Source organism: Oncorhynchus kisutch, linkage group LG13 (assembly GCF_002021735.2).
Source record: "Oncorhynchus kisutch isolate 150728-3 linkage group LG13, Okis_V2, whole genome shotgun sequence".
In the NCBI taxonomy this organism is placed as follows: Eukaryota; Metazoa; Chordata; class Actinopteri; order Salmoniformes; family Salmonidae; genus Oncorhynchus; species Oncorhynchus kisutch.
The window spans coordinates 54,071,454-54,093,435 of record NC_034186.2 but is presented as its reverse complement, the minus strand read 5'-3'; the positions used below and the strand labels follow the sequence as shown (position 1 = coordinate 54,093,435).

The following is a 21,982-nucleotide window of genomic DNA, read 5'->3' as shown; positions in this document are numbered from 1 at the left end:
GCGAGAGAGAAAGGGTGAGAAAGGGAGAGAGAGAAAGGGAGTGAGAGAGGCGAGCAAAACACACCAAACAACGTGGGCAAACGTGTCATGGGGTCAAAAGACAGGAACCGGTCCTGCATTAATAAAAAAAATGCACTCCTGGGCATGGCTTTTTATGGTGTGGTGTGAAAGCCTGTGACTGGCAGGGGGCTTCAGTGTTTTGTAAACTTGACAAAAGTATAATATAAGAAAAGCCAGCAGCACAGACAGAGACAGAGACAGGGAGATGGGGACCAGACGAGGGGACAGTGGTGACGTTGTTAACTCATGCGCACACATCTCAGGCCACCAGGGGAGAGAGGTTCCTCTAGTGCACCTGCATGAATGAACCTCTAAGGCCAGCACCTCAACCTGCCTAACGATGACCTGATGAAGATACCCATGTGGCTTTGTAGCAAATGTGTAAGAATAGAATAGATTCTATTGTCCTCTGAGAAGGACACTCTCTTTCTCAAGCTCGTACCGTAGGTGTGGTCCATAATACTGTATTTACGGCACTTTTATATGTGGCATTTTTCATTGTATCAATGAGCCACATTATACTGTACAATATGCATCAAAAAGGCAATGTGCTAAAAGTGAGACACAGTAAAAAGGAGAGATACAGAAAGTGTCCAGGGGGTGAGAGAGAGAGGAAACAAACACAGCGAGTAAGCGAGACGGGTAGAGTGAAAAAGAGAGAGACGTTTCACTACATTGCCCTTTGGCTTTCTGAACTTATCTTCACACTGCTGACTCAGTAGCCTACGACTGTTAGCGTTTGGTTAGCAAAAAGGTTAGCGTTTGGTTAGCAAAAAGGTTATTCTGTTCAACAAAACAATACTGTATCTCTGGTGAAATAATCATAGGTTAGTGCATAGTTAGTATTAACCCAGTACTTCCACCCTCTCTCGCATGGTCAAGTAGCAACAGGACTTGATTGAGCGAACAGACGCTCCCCTTTTTCTGACAGCGCTGACGCTGGATTCAGGAGATAGAAAGAGAGTGGGGGAGCAAGAGTTATGGCGGGGAATGTGAGCGAACCAGCGTGGGGCAGAGAATTATAATCTGTTAAGCTTTGTGTGGGTCGTCTCTATTGGTCTCGCACATTCAGCTAAGTTACACGCGTCAGCAGTGAGCCTGCAGAGCAGAGCAGCTTTTGGCTGCAGCTGGGATGTGACAGCCAGGAAAGAGCACTGAGCCTTCTGGTGCTCTGTGATGCTATACAGCATAATAATAATACCACAGCCATTAGCAGCCCCCACTGTCTCTCTGTCCCAGTCTTAAACAAAGTGAAGGGGAGGATGGGGTTAAATGTCAAATCGCACAGCCAGAGGAATCCGCCATCGACAAACAACCTGGGAAGACACTGAAGTGAAAGCCTACCTAATACTAAACAACCCTGTCTCGGTCAATTGTTGTGATACTTTTATCAGCCAGTCTTTGTCACCTTTGACCTATGTGCTGCTATAGTGTGACGGCACTAACCTACAAGCGTGCAACTACATGAACTAGTTAATATGACAGGATCACTCGACTTGACACTATGCAAGTATCAAAAAGGGTATATTTAAACCGGCCTTACAGTAGCTAATGTTTGCTTAAATCTTAGTAGGACATACTGAAAAGGATATATGGATATTGACATGTATATACACTGAGTGTACAACATATTAAGAACACCTTCCTAATATTGAGTTGCACGGAGGAAGGAAAAGCCTCAATTGGTCGGGGCATGGACGCTACAAGGTGTCAGGCGTTCCACAGGGATGCTGGCCCATGTTGACTCCAATGCTTCCCACAGTTTTGTCAAGTTGACTGGATGTCCTCCTGGTGGACTATTTTGATACACACCGGAAAGTGTTGAGTGTGAAAAACCCAGCACCGTTGCAGTTCTTCACACAAACCAGTGTGCCTGGCACCTACTACCTTGCCCCGTTCAAAGGCATTTAAATATGTTGTCTTGCCCATTCACCCTCTGAATGGCACACGTACACAATCCACGTCTCAATTGTCTCAAGGTGTAAAAATCCTTATTTATCCTGTCTCCTCCCCTTCATCGGCACTGATTGAAGTGCATTTAACGATCAACATCAATAAGGGATCATAGCTTTCACCTGGTCAGCCTGTGTCATGGAAAGAGGATTTCCTAATGTTTTGTACACTTAAGTGTATATACTGTATATAATATGGATGTGTATCCTTAGTCAATTAGAGGAAACACCATATAGACACATCATTTGACGCTAGATAGTGGGGTGCTTGAGATGCATGACATGGATGTACGCCTGCTCAAACACAGATGAACTGGGCCTTTAAGGGAAACAGCAGCTGGAGAGGGTAGTCTAAGGGATGGAAGTGGTTAAAACCAGGAGTCCATTAACAGGCCAGTCGACCCAATTCTGCAGCACCCGCGGATTATGACACGGGGGGGAGGTGGTGAGAGAGTTAATATGGGTGGTAAACAGTGCTTGACTGACCGTGACTCAGTAATGCGAGGAGGGGGAGAAGGGTGGGAGATATAAATTGGGGAGTGTTTTAATGGGAGAGAAGATGTGAGTGTGTCTGACTGGATGTGAATTATTAAATGATTTCTAGTTGGATTATGATTCCATATTCTAAATGGGAGAGGTTTCCTAAGCTTCATAAACAAATGCACTCATTTATGAGGGATTAACGGTAATCTCTCTTTCTATCCTTCCCCCCTTCTGTATACCTCTCTCTGTCTCTTTCTGCCTCTCCCTCTCTCTCCCCCCTAAGCATCAGTTTTTAATGCATTGCAGGGCTTGGTCTATCTCTCCCTCCCTCTCTGTCTTTCCCTTTCTGTGTCAGTGTTTCTGAACTGCAGGGTCTAGTCCCTGAGCAGGTGTGATATCTCTTTCTCCTTATTATCTCTCCTTCCTTCCCCTCCTCTACCTCTCCTCCATCTCTGACACTCAAACATTAACCCTCTCTTGGTTTCATGGTCTTAATCTCCACACAGTTAAAGGGCAGCCTGGCACTGAGGTAATCAGTTAATGGACTCTACGAATCCACACCTATCCCCATTATCTCAACCCCCCACTTCTCCCTCAGTCTCTCTCTCTAGTCACATGCAGTTGTTGTTTTATAACCCTTTACACTCGTGGGCATTGGCCTATATGGATAGGGCTAAATTGAAATGTTTCTTCCAGAATAAATATGAAAACCATATGCATAACCATGGTAGCAATTGAAAGGGAGCATTTTGTAGATAATGGGGAAATTATTGGACCAAAGGTGAATACGCAACAGTTCAACTGACACAAGACTGAATCGAAACACTACACTGTTGAGTTTGTGCATTTGACATTTACTGTACTTTTCGCCGCTTTTGTTGACAACGAAATCAGAAAATGATCTAGATACATTCAGTATTATGAAAAGATATTCCTGGAAAATGCTCTCCCAGCTGTGCCGTTGAGGAACTAGAGCAAGCACACTTGTGGTTGTTTAGTTTGGAACGCAATCCTGCATCACCTGCCATCACACAATTACTGGTGTTGTTTTTACGCAATCCAAAAACGGTCCATTATAAATTGCTATCTGGGTCAGGTGAGCGTGATTTGAAAGCTTGTTCTGTTGCCAACCCGTTTTGTACGATCTTCCAGTGTTAGGCTTTCACAAGGCAATTCAGAGAAACAGATCGTCATTTTGGTGCGCATAGAAAGGAGTCATGAGGAGGAGCGCGTGCCACGGCACATTTTCTTAACAATAAACAAACGTAAACTCATTGTGTTCAGAACGACCCAGGGTATGACGCCATGTCATCTTCTAACTGTACATCAAACATAGTGATCATAAACCTTGACACTGTATATGACATGAGTTTTATGATTTGGAAATGTGAAGTGCACGTTTGGGCCCTATGGGTGTTTGTCTTGCTTGTATGACATCAAAGCTGTATTTATTATAACCCTCAACGTCTCATCTTTCAGAATACATTGAGTCATCGTAATTTACCGCGTTTCGCTCACTCGGTCAACAAAACATTTGCGAAGGTGGCCCAATTACCAGGTGGGATGGGGGCAACGTCTTGTAGTGCGCGGCGCTCAAATCCCAAACCGCGGTCAGTCAAAACCCAAACAGCGCTGTGAAGCGCAAAGCCAGAGCTCTGCTGTCGTGGATAGCGTTTTACCATACAGCCACTGCGTTCTAAATCTGCCATGTTCAACCCCTAAACGGGTATAAGTGTAAAGGGTTAAACAGTTGATCATGCAGGAGGTTTGGAGTTGATCTTTTAACCTTGGACAGGGTTGTGTATGAGATTTTGTGGATGTCGATGTATGAGATTTTGTGGATGTCGATGTTAAATAGGTCATGGTTTTAACGTGCAATGTATGGCATTGACCCAATAAAGGGGATTTCTAAATTCTCTCTCTCCCACTTATACCTCTTTCTGGACAGAGGGGAGATGCCACTTCGGAAGCACCTCAGCTATGGCATTTTCATTCCCACTCTCGCCACTCTCTCCGCCATTTTGAATACCTTTTATTCAATTTCTTTTACTTTTTTCCAGCAGGTATGTAACAATTATTACACAGCAAACACTAATTATTACACAGCAAACACAGCCTACACTGTAACACACAGCAAACACTAAGGCCTACACACTAACACAAATGGACTGATTGTCAATGGAGGGGATGGAAAGACGCACAAAGAATACCTCCTTTCACAAATGGTCTCACAGAGAGAGAGGAAAAGAGGTAGCGAGAGAGCGTGGGTAGGGATTGAAAAGCCTGGTGTAAAAATAGAGAAGAGTTCATGGTCTTTTGGGAGAGGGGACTGGTGGCTGGACCGGGACGGTCCACCAAGTAGGACAGGGAGGTGAACAGGACTACCCCGTTGTTCAGCGTGGGTGGTTCAGTCTTTAAATCCATCACAGCAGCTCATCACAGCTCGTCCTTTCCCCCTGTCACCCTGCCCCTCCCTCTACTCCTCGACGACTGGCTTCTACCACTCCGAGCAGGGGAAGCGGTGCCCTCTCTTCCCTCCTCTTTTACTTCTCCTCTTTTCGTCACACTCTGTCCATCCGCAGCCCACAGGGCCTCTGCCTCCTCCCTCTCCTGCATGAGGCACAGAAGGTACAGTAATGTGAGATAAAGTGAGGTTGAATGGACCTTATTCACACCACGGCCGTGATCAGACAAAATCCAGGCTAGCTGGGTAAGAAGCAGAAATGCTCCTTTCAAATCTAGGGAAAATTGTGCCAGAACTTTCCTCAAGTTCAACCTTAACATTATAGATTATTAATAAACTGACCAATGGTCAAATCGAAGTGCCTATGTTATTTGACTGCCAACCCTAACTGCCGTAGACTTATTGTTCAAAAGCGATATCTAAACAAAAAGTGAATTAGCATAGGGAAAATAGCTTTGAGATGTCAGTGCTAGATGGGGAAAAATGAAAAAGCAACAACCATTACATTTGCATGTACGTTCTTATTTGTTTGTCTGCAGCTGATCTTGTTGCTATGTACAGTATGTTGCTATAAACAATAACCTTGCAGTCACTTTTGTAACTTCACCGCTTGTGGTAGAAATTCACCTTAACCGCTGATCTAGGATCAGCTTCGCCTACCTAACTATTAATACAATATATTTATTTGAAAAAAGTGGATAGGGGCAACACTAACACAAAAAAAAAAAACTCTATAGTGTTAGCCTGGTCCCCGATCTGTTTGTGCTGTCTTGCCAACTGCTATGGTCATTGTCATGCCAAACGTATCTGATCTGAGCCAGGCTTATATAGAGCAATCAATCCAATAACAGTTCTCACCATATCCCTGTGGTGCTTCTCCTTGGTGAACCAGAGGGCCAGTGCACACCTGCGGCCGGCGGTCACAGCGGTCACACCATGGGGGTTGACAGGACCGGAGGAGAACCCCACCAGTCGACCACAGGTGGGCTTCACCCGGGCCTACGGACAGACAGACAGAGAGGAAAAGAGAGGAAAAGAGAGAGATGAAGAGAGAGAGAGAGATGAAGAGAGAGAGAGGAAAAGAGAGAGAGAGGAAAAAGAGAGAGGAAAAGAGAGAGGAAAAGAGGAAGAGGGAGAGGGAGAGGGGAAAAGAGAGAGTGTCAGAAAGGGTAGCCTCTATAAGGGCCAAGCTAGAATGGATAGAAGAGGCAATATTGTCAGAACTTACTGAGAAGTACACACAACACAAACTATTTGTTCTTAATTTAGCGTTAGGGATAATATTAGGTGTACGGTTACTGAACGGGTTAAGGTTAGAATAGCATATGTTAGAAAGCTGTGCTTCCATCCCTTCTAGCATGACTGGGTCATGGGGGGGGGGGGGGGGGCTAGGTCAAAGGTCATGTGAAGACCAGCCAGTGTAAAGTGTTCTACTTGAGTTTTCATGTCAAGTGACTTACTGTGACAGTCTTGGCATCCCTGTCTGTGAAGAAGAGCTCCCCACCATCAAAGTCGTCGTTCAGATAAAGCACAGCGCTGGAATGGAATCAGACATGGTTTTAGTCGGCACTTAACAAGTCTAATCAAAGTTGTCAGTTGCCATCTTTATTGCTTAGTAAACAAACATAGTGGTACTATATAGCACACTGCCAGAGGCATGTCACATTATTTCCGCACACCCCCCCTGCCTGAAATCAAGAATCTTAGACCTGGCTTGTGGAACGGTACCTGTGTTCGTTTGAATGCTGTGTTTGTTTACCCTCGAATGAGGAGACCATCAAACAATGTTAGTATTAAGATGCCATGCCGTACTGGTTTGAGTTTGTTCAGGATGGGAATGTCTCTTCATGATATGTACATACACTCAACTCCGTATGTATTTGGACAGTGAAGCAATGTTTTCAAATGTGGCTTTACACTCCAGCATTTTTGGATTGGTGATCAAATGTTTCATATGAGGCGACAGTACAGAATGTCACCTTTTATTCGAGGGTATTTTCAGGCGTATCTGTTTTTCCGTTTAGAAATAAAAGCATAGTATGTATCTAGTCTCCCCATTTGAAGAAGTCATAAGTATTTGGACATACGGTGCATTCGGGAAGTATTCAGACCCCTCGACTTTTTCCACATTTTATTACGTTACAGCCTTATTCTAAAAATCCTCATCAATCTACACACAATATATCATAATAACAAAGCAAAAACAGGTTCAATTTTTTTTGTGCAAATGTATTAAACAAACTGAAATATCACATTTACATACACTACCGTTCTTTAGACTAGTTGAGTATCTGGTGCATCAGCATTTGTGGGTTCGATTACAGGCTCAAAATGGCCAAAAACAAACACTTTTTTCTGAAACTCGTCAGTCTATTCTTGTTCTGAGAAATGAAGGCTATTCAAAGTGAGAAATTGCCAAGAAACTAAAGATCTCGTACAACACTGTACTACCCCCTTTACAAAACAGCACAAACTGGCTCTAACCAGAATAGAAAGAGGAGTGGGAGGCCCCGGTGCACAACTGAGCAAGAGGACAAGTACAGTAGTCTAGTTTGAGAAGCAGATGCCTCAAGTCCTCAATTGGCAGCTTCATTAAATAGTACCCGCAAAACACCAGTCTCAACGTCAACAGTGAAGAGGTGACTCCGGGATGCTGGCCTTCTAGGCAGAGTTGCAAAGAAAAAGGTCTCAGACTGGCCAATAAAAAGAAAAGATTAAGATGGGTAAAAGAACACAGACTGTTCAGAGGAACTCTGTCTAGAAGGCCAGCATCCCGGAGTCACCTCTTCACTGTTGACGTTGAGACTGGTGTTTTGCGGGTACTATTTAATGAAACTGCCAATTGACGACAAAATACATAAAGTGTTTCCATTTGTAAATGGTAAAACAGATATGTATGAAAATAGCCTCAAATAAAAGTTACATTCTGTACTGTCGCCTTGTATGAAACAGTTGATCTCAAATCCAAACTGCTGGAGTATAGAGACAGATTTACAATTTTAGCTTCACTGTCCAATTACATACACATGGGAGTGTATGTGGTATTATATAGCTCAACTTCCAAGTCTTGTGTGTGTTTTTTAAAAGTGTAATTACGCCAGTATGCGTGTGTGTGTTTTTGCGTCCTGACAGCTTGTGCGTGTGTGCGCATGAATGTGTGTGTGTGTACCTCAGGTCTCTGTGTGTAAAGGCAGGTGGTTCTCTCCAGCACTGTCTGGTCTCAGGTTCCAGTAGACAGTTGTCCACATGAACAGGGTGAGACAGGTCCAGTCTCCCCTCCTGGTCCCCTGGACAGGACACACCAAATGAGGGCCATGTTCATTAGGCACCGATAGATTCTGGGTACTAACTCCTAAACTTGGGATAGGGTTAATTATCAGGTATCCTATTGCAATATCGAGTGCTTAGGTTCAGAGGGTCTACACCAGAAGTGAATGGTTATCTGTAGGAGGAAGGTATATGGTGTGTACAATTAAGCTTAGAATGTGCTGAGTGCAGGGAAAATGATCACATGTGGCAGGCATTGATAAGGGGAGAGAGCCATGGATTAGCGATGAAGGGGGTCACGGTCAGGTCACGGTCAGGTCACGTTAAGGGAGAAAGAAAAGTTTATGGCCCGTATCACTTACGTTTCCTGCCTAGCAATAAAGATACAATGTAGCGAGAAGGAGGAGACTCCACCCAAAGTGGGGTACATATACCACAACTATTGTAAACATGTCTTTGTCTATTGCAGCTCTATTGACCCTCTGGGAAGAATATACTTGGTTTGAGCTTTCAGAGTGTCAGTCGAGTTTTTACTCTGAAAATTAGAACCTAATAGCACCAAGTAGAAGAAAATGGACTGAAATATAGGGACATCCTGGAGTTGTCCAATAAGAAACACTAATTTTAGTTTTCCGTTGCAAAACGTTTTAGACAGTTTTCCATTGCATGCCCTAATGAACACGACCCCGGTAACACAACGGGTGACATAACACAGAGCAGATAAGACACCTGATACAAGTCAGGGGTTAGCTATTGGGTTACACTAGAAATGGGAAAAGCGTTTTGCATTGAGACGCACAAATGTAATACATAATGGAGTCAACAGAACAGATGGAAATGAACATGAAATATGAAGATGTGGAACCATCATTTCAAGAAATAGAGGGCATTGCTTGAGTGGACCATACCTGTGATGGCGCTGCGGCACACTAGATGTGTGTCAGAGAAATGGAGTCCTGAGGGGCTCCTGAAGTAGGAGTGCAGGAGGGTTCTCACCCTCTCCCCCATCTCATGCAGCAGCTTAGCGTCTGATTGGTTCACCATGCCGTCCTGAGCCAACTGCAGAGCAGAAAAGTGTTTAACTGTTCATTAGCTATGTGGCCATGTGAGACAGAGAGATAAGACAGACAGACGGAGAGATAGATTTCATCTCCAGATCCATCGTTCTCACCTTGACAGCTCTGAGGACAGTCAGGCCCTCAAACTTCTCATGTGGAGTGTGTGGGGACCGTCGCTCCCGGTAACCATCCCCAGCGGACGCAGCAGTCTGTCAGGGACAACACAGGAAGTCATCATGGAGGATATGAGCTCATAGCCCTTTTTGAATACTTCTGTTATTGCTGATTTCCAAATCCACTCCTGGCTCATATCCCTAAGAAACATAAAGATCATGGCCTAAATTCATAAAGTGTATAATTAATATATATATATATATATATATATATATATATAGTATATATATACTGCTCAAAAAAATATATACTGCTCAAAAAAATAAAGGGAACACTTAAACAACACAATGTAACCAAGTCAATCACACTTCTGTGAAATCAAACTGTCCACTTAGGAAGCAACACTGATTGACAATAAATTTCACATGCTGTTGTGCAAATGGAATAGACAACAGGTGGAAATTATAGGCAATTAGCAAGACACCCCCAATAAAGGAGTGGTTCTGCAGGTGGGGACCACAGACCACTTCTCAGTTCCTATGCTTCCTGGCTGATGTTTTGGTCACTTTTGAATGCTGGCGGTGCTTTCACTCTAGTGGTAGCATGAGACGGAGTCTACAACCCACACAAGTGGCTCAGGTAGTGCAGCTCATCCAGGATGGCACATCAATGCGAGCTGTGGCAAGAAGGTTTGCTGTGTCTGTCAGCGTAGTGTCCAGAGCATGGAGGCGCTACCAGGAGACGTGGAGGAGGCCGTAGGAGGGCAACAACCCAGCAGCAGGACCGATACCTCCGCCTTTGTGCAAGGAGGAGCAGGAGGAGCACTGCCAGAGCCCTGCAAAATGACGTCCAGCAGGACCACAAATGTGCATGTGTCTGCTCAAACGGTCAGAAACAGACTCCATGATGGTGGTATGAGGGCCTGACGTCCACAGGTGGGGGTTGTGCTTACAGCCCAACACCGTGCAGGACGTTTGGCATTTGCCAGAGAACACCAAGATTGGCAAATTCGCCACTGGCGCCCTGTGCTCTTCACAGATGAAAGCAGGTTCACACTGAGCACATGTGACAGACGTGACAGAGTCTGAAGACGCCGTGGAGAACATTCTGCTGCCTGCAACATCCTCCAGCATGACCGGTTTGGCGGTGGGTCAGTCATGGTGTGGGGTGGCATTTCTTTGGGGGGCCGCACAGCCCTCCATGTGCTCGCCAGAGGTAATCTGACTGCCATTAGGTACCGAGATGAGATCCTCAGACCCCTTGTGAGACCATATGCTTGTGTGGTTGGCCCTGGGTTCCTCCTAATGCAAGACAATGCTAGACCTCATGTGGCTGTAGTGTGTCAGCAGTTCCTGCAAGAGGAAGGCATTGATGCTATGGACTGGCCCGCCCGTTCCCCAGACCTGAATCCAATTGAGCAAATCTGGGACATCATGTCTCGCTCCATCCACCAACGCCACGTTGAACCACAGACTGTCCAGGAGTTGGCGGATGCTTTAGTCCAGGTCTGGGAGGAGATCCCTCAGGAGACCATCCACCACCTCATCAGGAGCATGCCCAGGAGTTGTAGGGAGGTCATACAGGCACGTGGAGGCCACACACACTACTGAGCCTCGTTTTGACTTGTTTTAAGGACATTACATCAAAGTTGGATCAGCCTGTAGTGTGGTTTTCCACTTAAATTTTGAGTGTGGGTTGATAAATTTGATCCATGGGTTGATAAATTTGATTTCCATTGATCATTTTTGTGTGATTTTGTTGTCAGCACATTCAACTATGTAAAGAAAAAAAGTATTTAATAAGAATATTTCATTAATTCAGATCTAGGATGTGTTATTTTAGTGTTCCCTTTATTTTTTTGAGCAGTGTATATACTGTATATGGCCCCTGATAGGCTCGGTGTGATTTTCACTACATTGCAGGTTTAGTTACTATTTCCAATCCAATGGGAAACACCAAAGGGACAGGGCTCATTCAAATTCCATATCTCTGTTGAACTTCTCTTCCTGTGTTTGAAGGAGTCTTGTTTCCTGAGCGAATCATATGCAAGCTTACGGTAGCTAGGCGCAGTACTGTATCGCATTCCTTCTGATCTAGAACTCCGTCCAGCATGACGCGATTAGTTCCATTTAAAGAATTGTCGTCCATGCTGATGGTGACACCAACCTGAGGTACGGGACCCCCTGGGGAGGGAACAGAACGGAGGTGTGAGTGAGACACAGGAAGAGGGTCCGCGCACACACGCACACAAACATTTCAATCAAATAAATGTTTATCAGATTAGTGTTTCCCAATCCTCAGAGACCCGAGCCAATAATGTTTTTTTGTCATTACCAATCTGTCAATGTGTGCTTGTAACATGCCAAACACTAATGTTTATCCTTACCTGCATAGAATCCACTATCGTCCATCTCTACCTCTTTCTCTCCCCCCTTCATTTTCTCATTCAGCACTTCCTTTTCTGCTCTGGAAATCAAAAAGGAAATGGCTTTCAACCGCCCAATGGCACTTCAAGGCCCTTTCTCTCCACACTCCTGTCCTCTTTTGCAGTAACTTTCTCCTTCACGTTTCTTCTTACCTCCATGTGTCTCTTAGCAATTCAGGAACAACCTCCTCTGGAGTCCAGAGATCCTATATGGGAGGGGGGAAAAAAACCCAAAAGGAACAAACTGCTGTATCGTTCAGTTTGAAAGTAAATGTGAGTGACCATGTCACGTCCTGACCTTAGTTCCTTTTTTGGGTCTCTATTTTAGTTTGGTCAGGGCGTGAGTTGGGGTGGGCATTCTATGTTTTGTGTTCTATGTTTTCTATTTCTTTGTGTTTGGCCTGGTATGGTTCCCAATCAGAGGCAGCTGGCAATCGTTGTCTCTGATTGAGAACCATACTTAGGCAGCCTGTTTTCCCACTATGGTTGTGGGTAGTTATTTTCTGTTTAGTGTGTTGTTTCACCTGACAGGACTGTTTAGTTTCTTTCATTCACTTTGTTATTTTGTTTTGTGTGTTCAGTTCTAATAAATTAACATGGACACTTACCACGCTGCATATTGGTCCGATCCTTCCTACTCCTCCTCAGACGAAGAGGAGAAGCGTTACAGAACTACCCACCACAAACGGACCAAGCAGCGTGGTAACCAGGAGCAGAGGGTTCTGGACTCCTGGACTTGGGAGGAGATATTGGACGGCAAGGGACCCTGAGCACAGGCTGGGGAATATCTCCGCCCCAAGGCAGAGCTGGAGGCAGAGAAAGCTGAGCGGCGGTGGTATGAGGTAAGGCAGCGCAACAGGCACGAGGGGCAGCCCCAAAAAATGTTTTGGGGGGGGCACACGGGGAGATTGGCAAAGTCGGGTAGGAGACCTGAGCCAACTCCCCGTGCTTACCGTGGCTAGAGAGCGACCGGGAAGGCACCGTGTTATGCGGTGAAGCGCACGGTGTCCCCAGTGTGCATGTATAGCCCAGTGCGCTACATCGCAGCCCCCCGCAAGTGTCATGCGAGAGTGGGCATTCAGCCAGGGCGTGTTGTGCCGGCCCAGCGTGTTTGGTCTCCGGAACGCCGTTTCGGCCCAGGGTATCCTGCACCGGCGCTGCGTGCTGTGTCTCCGGGGCGCTGGGAGGGTGCAGTTCGCCCTATGCCTGCACTCCGCCCGTGCCGGGCGAATGTGGGCATTGAGCCAAAGGGAGAGGTGTGAGTGGTATGCACCAGATCTCCAGTGCTCACCCACAGCCCGGTTCAACCTGTGCCTGCACTCTGGAGGGTCCGGGCTAAAGTGGTCATCCAGCCTGGAGGAGTGGTGCCAAGGCTGCGCACCAGAGCTCCCCCACAGCCCGGTCCATCCGGTGCCTCCTCCACGCACCAGGCCTCCTGTAGGTCTCCCCAGCCTGGCGGGTCCTGTGGCAGCCCCACGCACCAGGCTGTCTTGTCTCTCCGTCTCCTCCCTCCAGGTTCTCCCGCCTGTCCGGCGCTTCCAGAGTCTCCCGCCTGTCCGGCGCTTCCAGAGACTCCCGCCTGTCAGGAGCTGCCAGAGCCGCCCGTCAGTCAGGAGCTGCCGGGGCCGCCCGTCAGTCAGGAGCTGCCGGGGTCGCCCTTCACTCCGGCGCTGCCTTGTCTCCCGCTTGACCGGCGCTGCCGGAGTCTCCCGTCTATTCGGGGCCCTGCTGCCGGAGTCTCCCGTCTATTCGGGGCCCGCTGTTAGGGTCCCCAGTCCGAGGTCTGCGGCGAGGGTCGTCGCTCCAAAGGCACCACTTAAGTGGGCCAAGACTATGGTGGAGTGGGGTCCACATCCCGTGCCAGAGCCGCCACCGCGGACAGATGCCCAACCAGACCCTCCCCTATGGGTTTAGGTTTTGCGGCCGGAGTCCGCACCTTTGGGGGGGGTACTGTCACGTCCTGACCTTAGTTCCTTTTAGGTCTCTATTTTAGATTGGTCAGGGCGTGAGTTGGGGTGGGCATTCTATGTTTTGTGTTCTATGTTTTCGGCCTGGTATGGTTCCCAATCAGAGGCAGCTGGCAATCGTTGTCTCTGATTGAGAACCATACTTAGGCAGCCTGTTTTCCCACTATGGGTGTGGGTAGTTATTTTCTGTTTAGTGTGTTGTTTCACCTGACAGAACTGTTTCATTTCTTTCATTCACTTTGTTATTTTGTTTTGTGTGTTCAGTTCTAATAAATTAACATGGACACTTACCACGCTGCATATTGGTCCGATCCTTCCTACTCCTCCTCAGACAAAGAGGAGAAGCGTTACAGACCAAATCAGAGCCATATATAGCTTAGATATACAGTAGCTACTTTATGGCTCTGGGCCAAACCAGATCCAGTGATAATCAATAAACAACTTTATCATACCGGGTCGGTGAAATTGAAGTTGAGGTTTTCCATTCCGAAGTAGAGTAGCTTTTTCTCCTGCAGTGAGCGGCTCACATACCTGGCAATCTCCTGAGAATATAAAGAGAGAGACAGAGGCTTAGACGCACCTTAGAGGCTGCTCTGTGTACATAGACATGGAATCACTAGTCACTTCAATAATGTTTACATACTGTTTTACTCATTTCATATGTATATACTGTATTCTACTGTATTCTAGTCAATGCCACCCCAACATTGCTTGTCCTAATATTTATATATTTCTTAATTCCATTCTTTCACTTTTAGATTTGTGTATATTGTTAGATACTGCTGCACTGTTGGAGCTAGGAACTAAAGCATGTATGCGACCAATATATATATATATTATTTTTTATTAAAAGAGTGATGCCTACGGAGAAAACCAATATACTGGTCTTGACAGTAGAGTAAGATACATTATTGTATCTATCAAATTTGTGGAGTGTTGTTTCTAAAATGAAACCTCCCTAGTGGGCCAGGCTAGGGGTTGTTGATTTGCGTCTGAGCACCAGTAGTACCTGGGAGGGCTTTGTCCCGTGTGCCTCAGTGTCGCCTCCCAGTGTCTCTGTGTAGAGCTCCAGGTTACTGAGGGAGTCTTTGTCTGAGGGGTAGAACAGGAGGAGAGACCGCAGAGAACGCACTGCTCCTCCTAGATCGCCCGCTGCGGAAAATAGGTGAGAGGTAGATGGGATTTGGTTGTTTACTAGATATGTCAACTCCTGTATGAAGCACCAGAGCCCATTAAAAAATAAATTTATTTCAGGTGCCATATCCTGGCCAGTATCATCAGCTGCAGTAGAAGCAGAGTTACCATCATAATTGTCATTAGCGTCATCATGTGGTCATTACTGTAACTTCAGATATGACCGTTCCCCTGTCTAACCTTTGAACTGTGCACTGTGTAGATGCTCCAGCTGTGTGGGCAGGAGGTCCTCCTGGGCTGAAATCCTTCCGGGTCGCGTCGCCACCTGGGTCACACAGGCCTGCTGGCAGGACAGGAGGGAGAGGGAGAGTGCTGGAGGACGGGAGATAAAAGTCACATGATAAGGAGAAAGATTAGAAAAGTAGAGAATAGCATAAGAATAAAATAGTAGGACAACTACATGTAAAACTAATTACAGGCTTCCAGAGTGGCATAGTGGTCTAAGGCGCTGCATCGCAGTGCTAGCTGTGCCTCTAGAGATTCTGGGTTCGAGTCCAGGCTCTGTCGCAGCCGGCCGCGACCGGGAGACCCACGGGGCGACGCACAATTGGCCCAGCGTCGTCCGGGTTAAGGGAGGGTTTGGCCAGCAAAGATGTCCTTGTCCCATCGCACACTAGCGACTCCTGTGGCGGGCCGGGCGCAGTGCACGCTGACACGGTAGCCAGGTATATGGTGTGGTGCGGCTGGCTTCTGGGTTAAGTGGGCATTGTGTCAAGAACCAGTGCGGCTTGGTTGGGTTGTGTTTGGGAGGACGCACGGCTCTCGACCTTCGTCTCTCCCGAGTCCGTACGGGAGTTGCAGCAATGAGACAGGACTGTAACTACCAATTGGGGAGAAAAAGCGGTAAAAAAATCTATTTTAATTAAAAAATAAGAATGACAATCTTTGCTTTGTTTCGGACCAACCCAAATATGCACTGCGTGACATTATACTGTTTACAGTCAGCTGTCTTGGTAACACTCCCCCTGTAATAAGGCCTTTATAACACTAGATAACACTTTTACCTTACAGACATTTTCAGCCTACTAGAGGTTCAGCCTACTACGCATCGCGCGGACAGAAACGAACATCTTTCTGGTAAGAAGAGGGGCGGGGGCGTATGCCTTATGCCTTATGGCCAACGTGACATGGTGTGATGAAAGAAACATACAGGAACTCAAATCCTTCTGTTCACCTGATTTAGAATTCCTCACAATCAAATGTAGACCGCATTATCTACCAAGAGAATTTTCTTCGATTATAATCACAGCCGTATATATCCCCCCCCAAGCAGACACATCGATGGCTCTGAACGAACTTTATTTAACTCTCTGCAAACTGGAAACGATTTATCCGGAGGCTGCATTCATTGTAGCTGGGGATTTTAACAAGGCTAATCTGAAAACAAGACTCCCTAAATTTTATCAGCATATCGATTGCGCAACCAGGGGTGGAAAGACCCTGGATCATTGTTACTCTAACTTCCGCGACGCATATAAGGCCCTGCCCCGCCCCCCTTTCGGAAAAGCTGACCACGACTCCATTTTGTTGATCCCTGCCTACAGACAGAAACTAAAACAAGAAGCTCCCACGCTGAGGTCTGTCCAACGCTGGTCCGACCAAGCTGACTCCACACTCCAAGACTGCTTCCATCACGTGGACTGGGAGATGTTTCGTATTGCGTCAGCCAACAACATTGACGAATACGCTGATTCGGTGTGCGAGTTCATTAGAACGTGCGTTGAAGATGTCGTTCCCATAGCAACGATTAAAACATTCCCCAACCAGAAACCGTGGATTGATGGCAGCATTCGTGTGGAACTGAAGGCGCGAACCACTGCTTTTAATCAGGGCAAGGTGTCTGGTAACATGACTGAATACAAACAGTGCAGCTATTCCCTCCGCAAGGCTATCAAACAAGCTAAGCGCCAGTACAGAGACAAAGTAGAATCTCAATTCAACGGCTCAGACACAAGAGGCATGTGGCAGGGTCTACAGTCAATCACGGACTACAGGAAGAAACCCAGCCCAGTCACGGACCAGGATGTCTTGCTCCCAGGCAGACTAAACAACTTTTTTGCCCGCTTTGAGGACAATACAGTGCCACTGACACGGCCTGCAACGAAAACATGCGGTCTCTCCTTCACTGCAGCCGAAGTGAGTAAGACATTTAAACGTGTTAACCCTCGCAAGGCTGCAGGCCCAGACGGCATCCCCAGCCGCGCCCTCAGAGCATGCGCAGACCAGCTGGCCGGTGTGTTTACGGACATATTCAACCAATCCCTATACCAGTCTGCTGTTCCCACATGCTTCAAGAGGGCCACCATTGTTCCTGTTCCCAAGAAAGCTAAGGTAACTGAGCTAAACGACTACCGCCCCGTAGCACTCACATCCGTCATCATGAAGTGCTTTGAGAGACTAGTCAAGGACCATATCACCTCCACCCTACCTGACACCCTTGACCCACTCCAATTTGCTTACCGCCCAAATAGGTCCACAGACGATGCAATCTCAACCACACTGCACACTGCCCTAACCCATCTGGACAAGAGGAATACCTATGTGAGAATGCTGTTCATCGACTACAGCTCGGCATTCAACACCATAGTACCCTCCAAGCTCGTCATCAAGCTCGAGACCCTGGGTCTCGACCCCGCCCTGTGCAACTGGGTACTGGACTTCCTGACGGGCCGCCCCCAGGTGGTGAGGGTAGGCAACAACATCTCCTCCCCGCTGATCCTCAACACTGGGGCCCCACAAGGGTGCGTTCTGAGCCCTCTCCTGTACTCCCTGTTCACCCACGACTGCGTGGCCACGCACGCCTCCAACTCAATCATCAAGTTTGCGGACGACACAACAGTGGTAGGCTTGATTACCAACAACGACGAGACGGCCTACAGGGAGGAGGTGAGGGCCCTCGGAGTGTGGTGTCAGGAAAATAACCTCACACTCAACGTCAACAAAACTAAGGAGATGATTGTGGACTTCAGGAAACAGCAGAGGGAACACCCCCCCATCCACATCGATGGAACAGTAGTGGAGAGGGTAGCAAGTTTTAAGTTCCTCGGCATACACATCACAGACAAACTGAATTGGTCCACTCACACAGACAGCATCGTGAAGAAGGCGCAGCAGCGCCTCTTCAACCTCAGGAGGCTGAAGAAATTCGGCTTGTCACCAAAAGCACTCACAAACTTCTACAGATGCACAATCGAGAGCATCCTGGCGGGCTGTATCACCGCCTGGTATGGCAACTGCACCGCCCTCAACCGTAAGGCTCTCCAGAGGGTAGTGAGGTCTGCACAACGCATCACCGGGGGCAAACTACCTGCCCTCCAGGACACCTACACCACCCGATGCTACAGGAAGGCCATAAAGATCATCAAGGACATCAACCACCCGAGCCACTGCCTGTTCACCCCGCTGTCATCCAGAAGGCGAGGTCAGTACAGGTGCATCAAAGCTGGGACCGAGAGACTGAAAAACAGCTTCTATCTCAAGGCCATCAGACTGTTAAACAGCCACCACTAACATTGAGTGGCTACTGCCAACACACTGTCAATGCCACTGACTCTACTCCAGCCACTTTAATCATGGGAATTGATGGGAAATGATGTAAATATATCACTAGCCACTTTAAACAATGCTACCTTATATAATGTTACTTACCCTACATTATTCATCTCATATGCATACGTAGATACTGTACTCTATATCATCGACTGCATCCTTATGTAATACATGTATCACTAGCCACTTTAACTATGCCACTTGGTTTACATACTCATCTCATATGTATATACTGTACTCGATATCATCTACTGTATCTTGCCTATGCTGCTCTGTACCATCACTCATTCATATATCCTTATGTACATATTCTTTATCCCCTTACACTGTGTATAAGACAGTCGTTTTTTTGGGAATTGTTAGTTAGATTACTTGTTCGTTATTACTGCATTGTCGGAACTAGAAGCACAAGCATTTCGCTACACTCGCATTAACATCTGCTAACCATGTGTATGTGACAAATAAATTTGATTTGATTTGATTTTACTAGCAATGAATGAGTTATAGCCCTGCATAGACAACCAGATTCATGAACACAAACATGTTTTTCCTGTGACCTGTGTGGTCCAGTGGTTAGTGTCACGTGTACAGCCCAGCTTCCAATCTCGGCCCTTCTGACTCACAATCTCTCCAACTTTTCAGTCCTCTTCACTGTCCTATCTCAATAAGGATATATAAAACCCTTAAAAATATACATTTTTAAACAAACAAACATGTTTTTCTCACCTGCAGCCTTCTCAAACACCCCGCCCATTCCATCCTCTCCTCTGTTCTCAGGGAGCCGCTGTGAGGCGACCTCACACTGCGCCCTACACTCATCAGTCTGTCTCAGTGTCTCGTTCACACACTCCCTCCATTTCTCCATGGCGTGCGTCCAATCAGAGGAGGCCTCAGAGGTGAGGGCGGAGTCATACAGGACCTATGGTTAATAGAGGGATGGAGGTTATGGGTAAAGAGGAGGGAGGAATGTTAACTGGAAAGGTTGGCTATAATTGGTAAACATCAAGAACAGAGTGCGACGGAGAGGAGTCGTCGATGGCCTATACTCCCAATGGGCATAGTACGTACGGAAAGCACGAAGACTTGCTGGAGACAAACAAAACAGAGCAGTGAAATGAACTGCATTTTTTTGTTTCCTGTTAGGCTTCAGTGATATCAAAATTCCAGTAAAGTTCACATGACGTGTTCTCATTTATAGTACACTCCATTAGTAACATGTTATCAGGAATGCTGTGGGTGCATGCAGAGGTTACTGTGTAAGGTTACTCAGACGTTACTGAGCCCAAAGGGATTTTACGATTGGTTAGGTACCTAAGGTGAAACACAGAGAGGAATTTGAACCCTCAGGCCACATGTGGGAATCTTCAAAGCATATTTCTTACAACGAGATTCATGAATACTTATTTATGCATCCAATCTAGCATTTACAGTATTTGACAATTTCTCAGACACACACAACCCCCACCCCCTCCCCACTCTTTTTTAAAAATTACCCAGTGTTTCTCTGTCTCCATCTCTCTATCCTGGAATGCGTCCTCTGTTACTCCCTCCATCCGTCTATACTTCTCAATGTTGTTCCTCATCTCCAGGTGGCTGGGGTTGGCCACGAAGAATGTGTGGGCTGCTGACGCCGCCTTTTGTACTTTCCCTAGCTGAGGAAGACGAGAAGGGAGGAGAGGAAAAGTTGATAGAGAATGAGGTAAAAGACGAAGAGAAGGAGGAAGAGCAGAGGAGAGGAGGGGAAAGAGAGCGAGAACGAGGTAGAAGAGGGGAGGAGGAAAAAAAATAACAGGAGGATGAGGTAGACGACGAAGAAGAAAAGTTAAGTACAGATGACCTGGAGTGCATGAAGACCACAGCTGTAGTTGTAGGGTATTGTTGCTACAGTATGTAGTAAAGTGAGCTAGCACATTACGTCATATAGGCTTTATACCAGAGTAACTAACTACCAGTAGAGTAACTAACTACCAGTAGAGTAACTAACTACCAGTGGAATAACTAACTACCAGTAGAGTAACTAACTACCAGTAGAGTAACTAACTACCAGTGGAATAACCAATGTAATCGCTTTAGCATGCAATGATGCAGCACTTAGCACTTCAGATCTACAATTCAACTGTTAGCCACGCATATGCACAGGAACATAATGAAACAGCAGGTGAATATACTAATAGTTACATTCCAGTAGACGACCTGGAGGAAGTTATAGGGGTTCCGGGTGCTAAACTCGTACTCGATGTCGGCAGACACAGGAAGCTGTCCTGCAGGAGTGACAGCCCGTCCCAAACAGAACCGCACACACTCAGCCCGCCGCTGGACCCAGTCCACTGCCCATAGGTCCCACACATTCCCGTTCTCGGTGTCTGAGGACACACACACACACACACACACACACACACACATAGATGCAACATTACTGGAATGTACCATACCAGGACTGTCTTGCAAGCATGACCATAGATAGGGTCATCACTGACTCCCGGGAGATATATAGGCCCGAATGCAAGCTTATAATTGTATATATTTAATGCATGCACACAGCACACACGTGGAGACAGAAAGACATATCACACATACCCTATGAATCGACCACATACAACACAGTAAACACAAACACACCCAGTTTTGGGAGCCTGTCATGTCCCGCTGGCAGACATTCTTCATGGCACTGCCGTCGTGTCCGAAACAGAGCCTCCCGGGTCGTCATCGACTTTTCAAGCAGCTCCGCAGCTTTCTCCCACTCCTCGCTAAAGTATGCACGTACCCCGGTATAATACAAAACATCGTAAGAGGGTATGAGTCCGGACGCAGATCCTGCAGAAGCCCCGATGCCTGCAACAGGAGAGGTGAAATCGAAGAATGAGAAAAGATAGTGAATAAGAGGGATGTGCAGCGCCACGTAGACAGAGTTGTGATTTGCGAAAAGCGCCATAGCATGCCGTAGTTATTTTGGAGAAAGAGAGGGGGAGGAACAGGGCCAGACAGAGTAAAGTGGGGAAAGGCAGGAAAGACGTGGTGATGAGGGGAGGAGGAGGAGTGGGATGGGTGAAGAAAAAGAGAGGCAGTACACTTGAAAGTAGATTTATTGACACAGTAAATAACAGTGTTTGGAAGCACTAAAATAATGCTAAAATAATATTATAGTCTAGCTTAGTGTACATGCTTACAGTCTACACACACTCATTCATAACAATGTATAGGCTACACACAAAAAAAACATTGTTTCCAGTCTTCATAGTCTCCTATTTTTTCATAGCAGAATTTCTTCAATCATACTATTTAGGCTATATAGCCCAAACATCAATCCTGGCAGGTCTGAACATGCAACATGTAACATTTTTTCCCTGTTTGACTACAAAGTAATTTGTTCATCAGCATTAAAGGTGGCAGCTGATATGACACATCCAACCCTGTATCTTTTAATTGGCTATCTGAATTCATACTTAATA

The 21,982-nt window shown here is 46.5% G+C and overlaps 1 protein-coding gene across 1 annotated transcript; it reads right to left on the bottom strand.

Annotated features, from left to right (window-relative positions):
• Positions 1 to 4,511: 4,511 nt before the first annotated feature.
• Positions 4,512 to 21,547, bottom strand: LOC109902181 (prolyl 3-hydroxylase 3). Its single transcript, XM_020498318.2, has 16 exons — positions 21,153 to 21,547; positions 20,712 to 20,896; positions 20,027 to 20,185; positions 19,260 to 19,452; positions 15,165 to 15,296; positions 14,800 to 14,942; positions 14,243 to 14,332; positions 11,977 to 12,029; positions 11,785 to 11,864; positions 11,454 to 11,581; positions 9,398 to 9,493; positions 9,135 to 9,285; positions 8,129 to 8,246; positions 6,420 to 6,495; positions 5,818 to 5,958; positions 4,512 to 5,105 (listed from the first exon to the last, which is right to left on the bottom strand). The coding sequence occupies exons 1-16, from the start codon at positions 21,463 to 21,465 to the stop codon at positions 4,932 to 4,934; spliced, it is 2,232 nt and encodes a 743-aa protein (XP_020353907.1). The 5' UTR covers positions 21,466 to 21,547; the 3' UTR covers positions 4,512 to 4,931.
• Between the last annotated feature and the right edge of the window lie 435 nt (positions 21,548 to 21,982).

Excerpts from the sequence above, each read along its gene's own strand:
- LOC109902181 (XM_020498318.2), bottom strand. The coding sequence starts at position 21,465 with ATGGCGCTTTTCGCAAATCACAACTCTGTCTACGTGGCGCTGCACATC. Across the intron at positions 14,943-15,164 it reads ACACAGTGCACAGTTCAAAG|CGGGCGATCTAGGAGGAGCA; the intron begins GTTAGACAGGGG and ends TATTTTCCGCAG. Across the intron at positions 6,496-8,128 it reads TTTACACACAGAGACCTGAG|CGCTGTGCTTTATCTGAACG; the intron begins GTACACACACAC and ends ATTCCATTCCAG.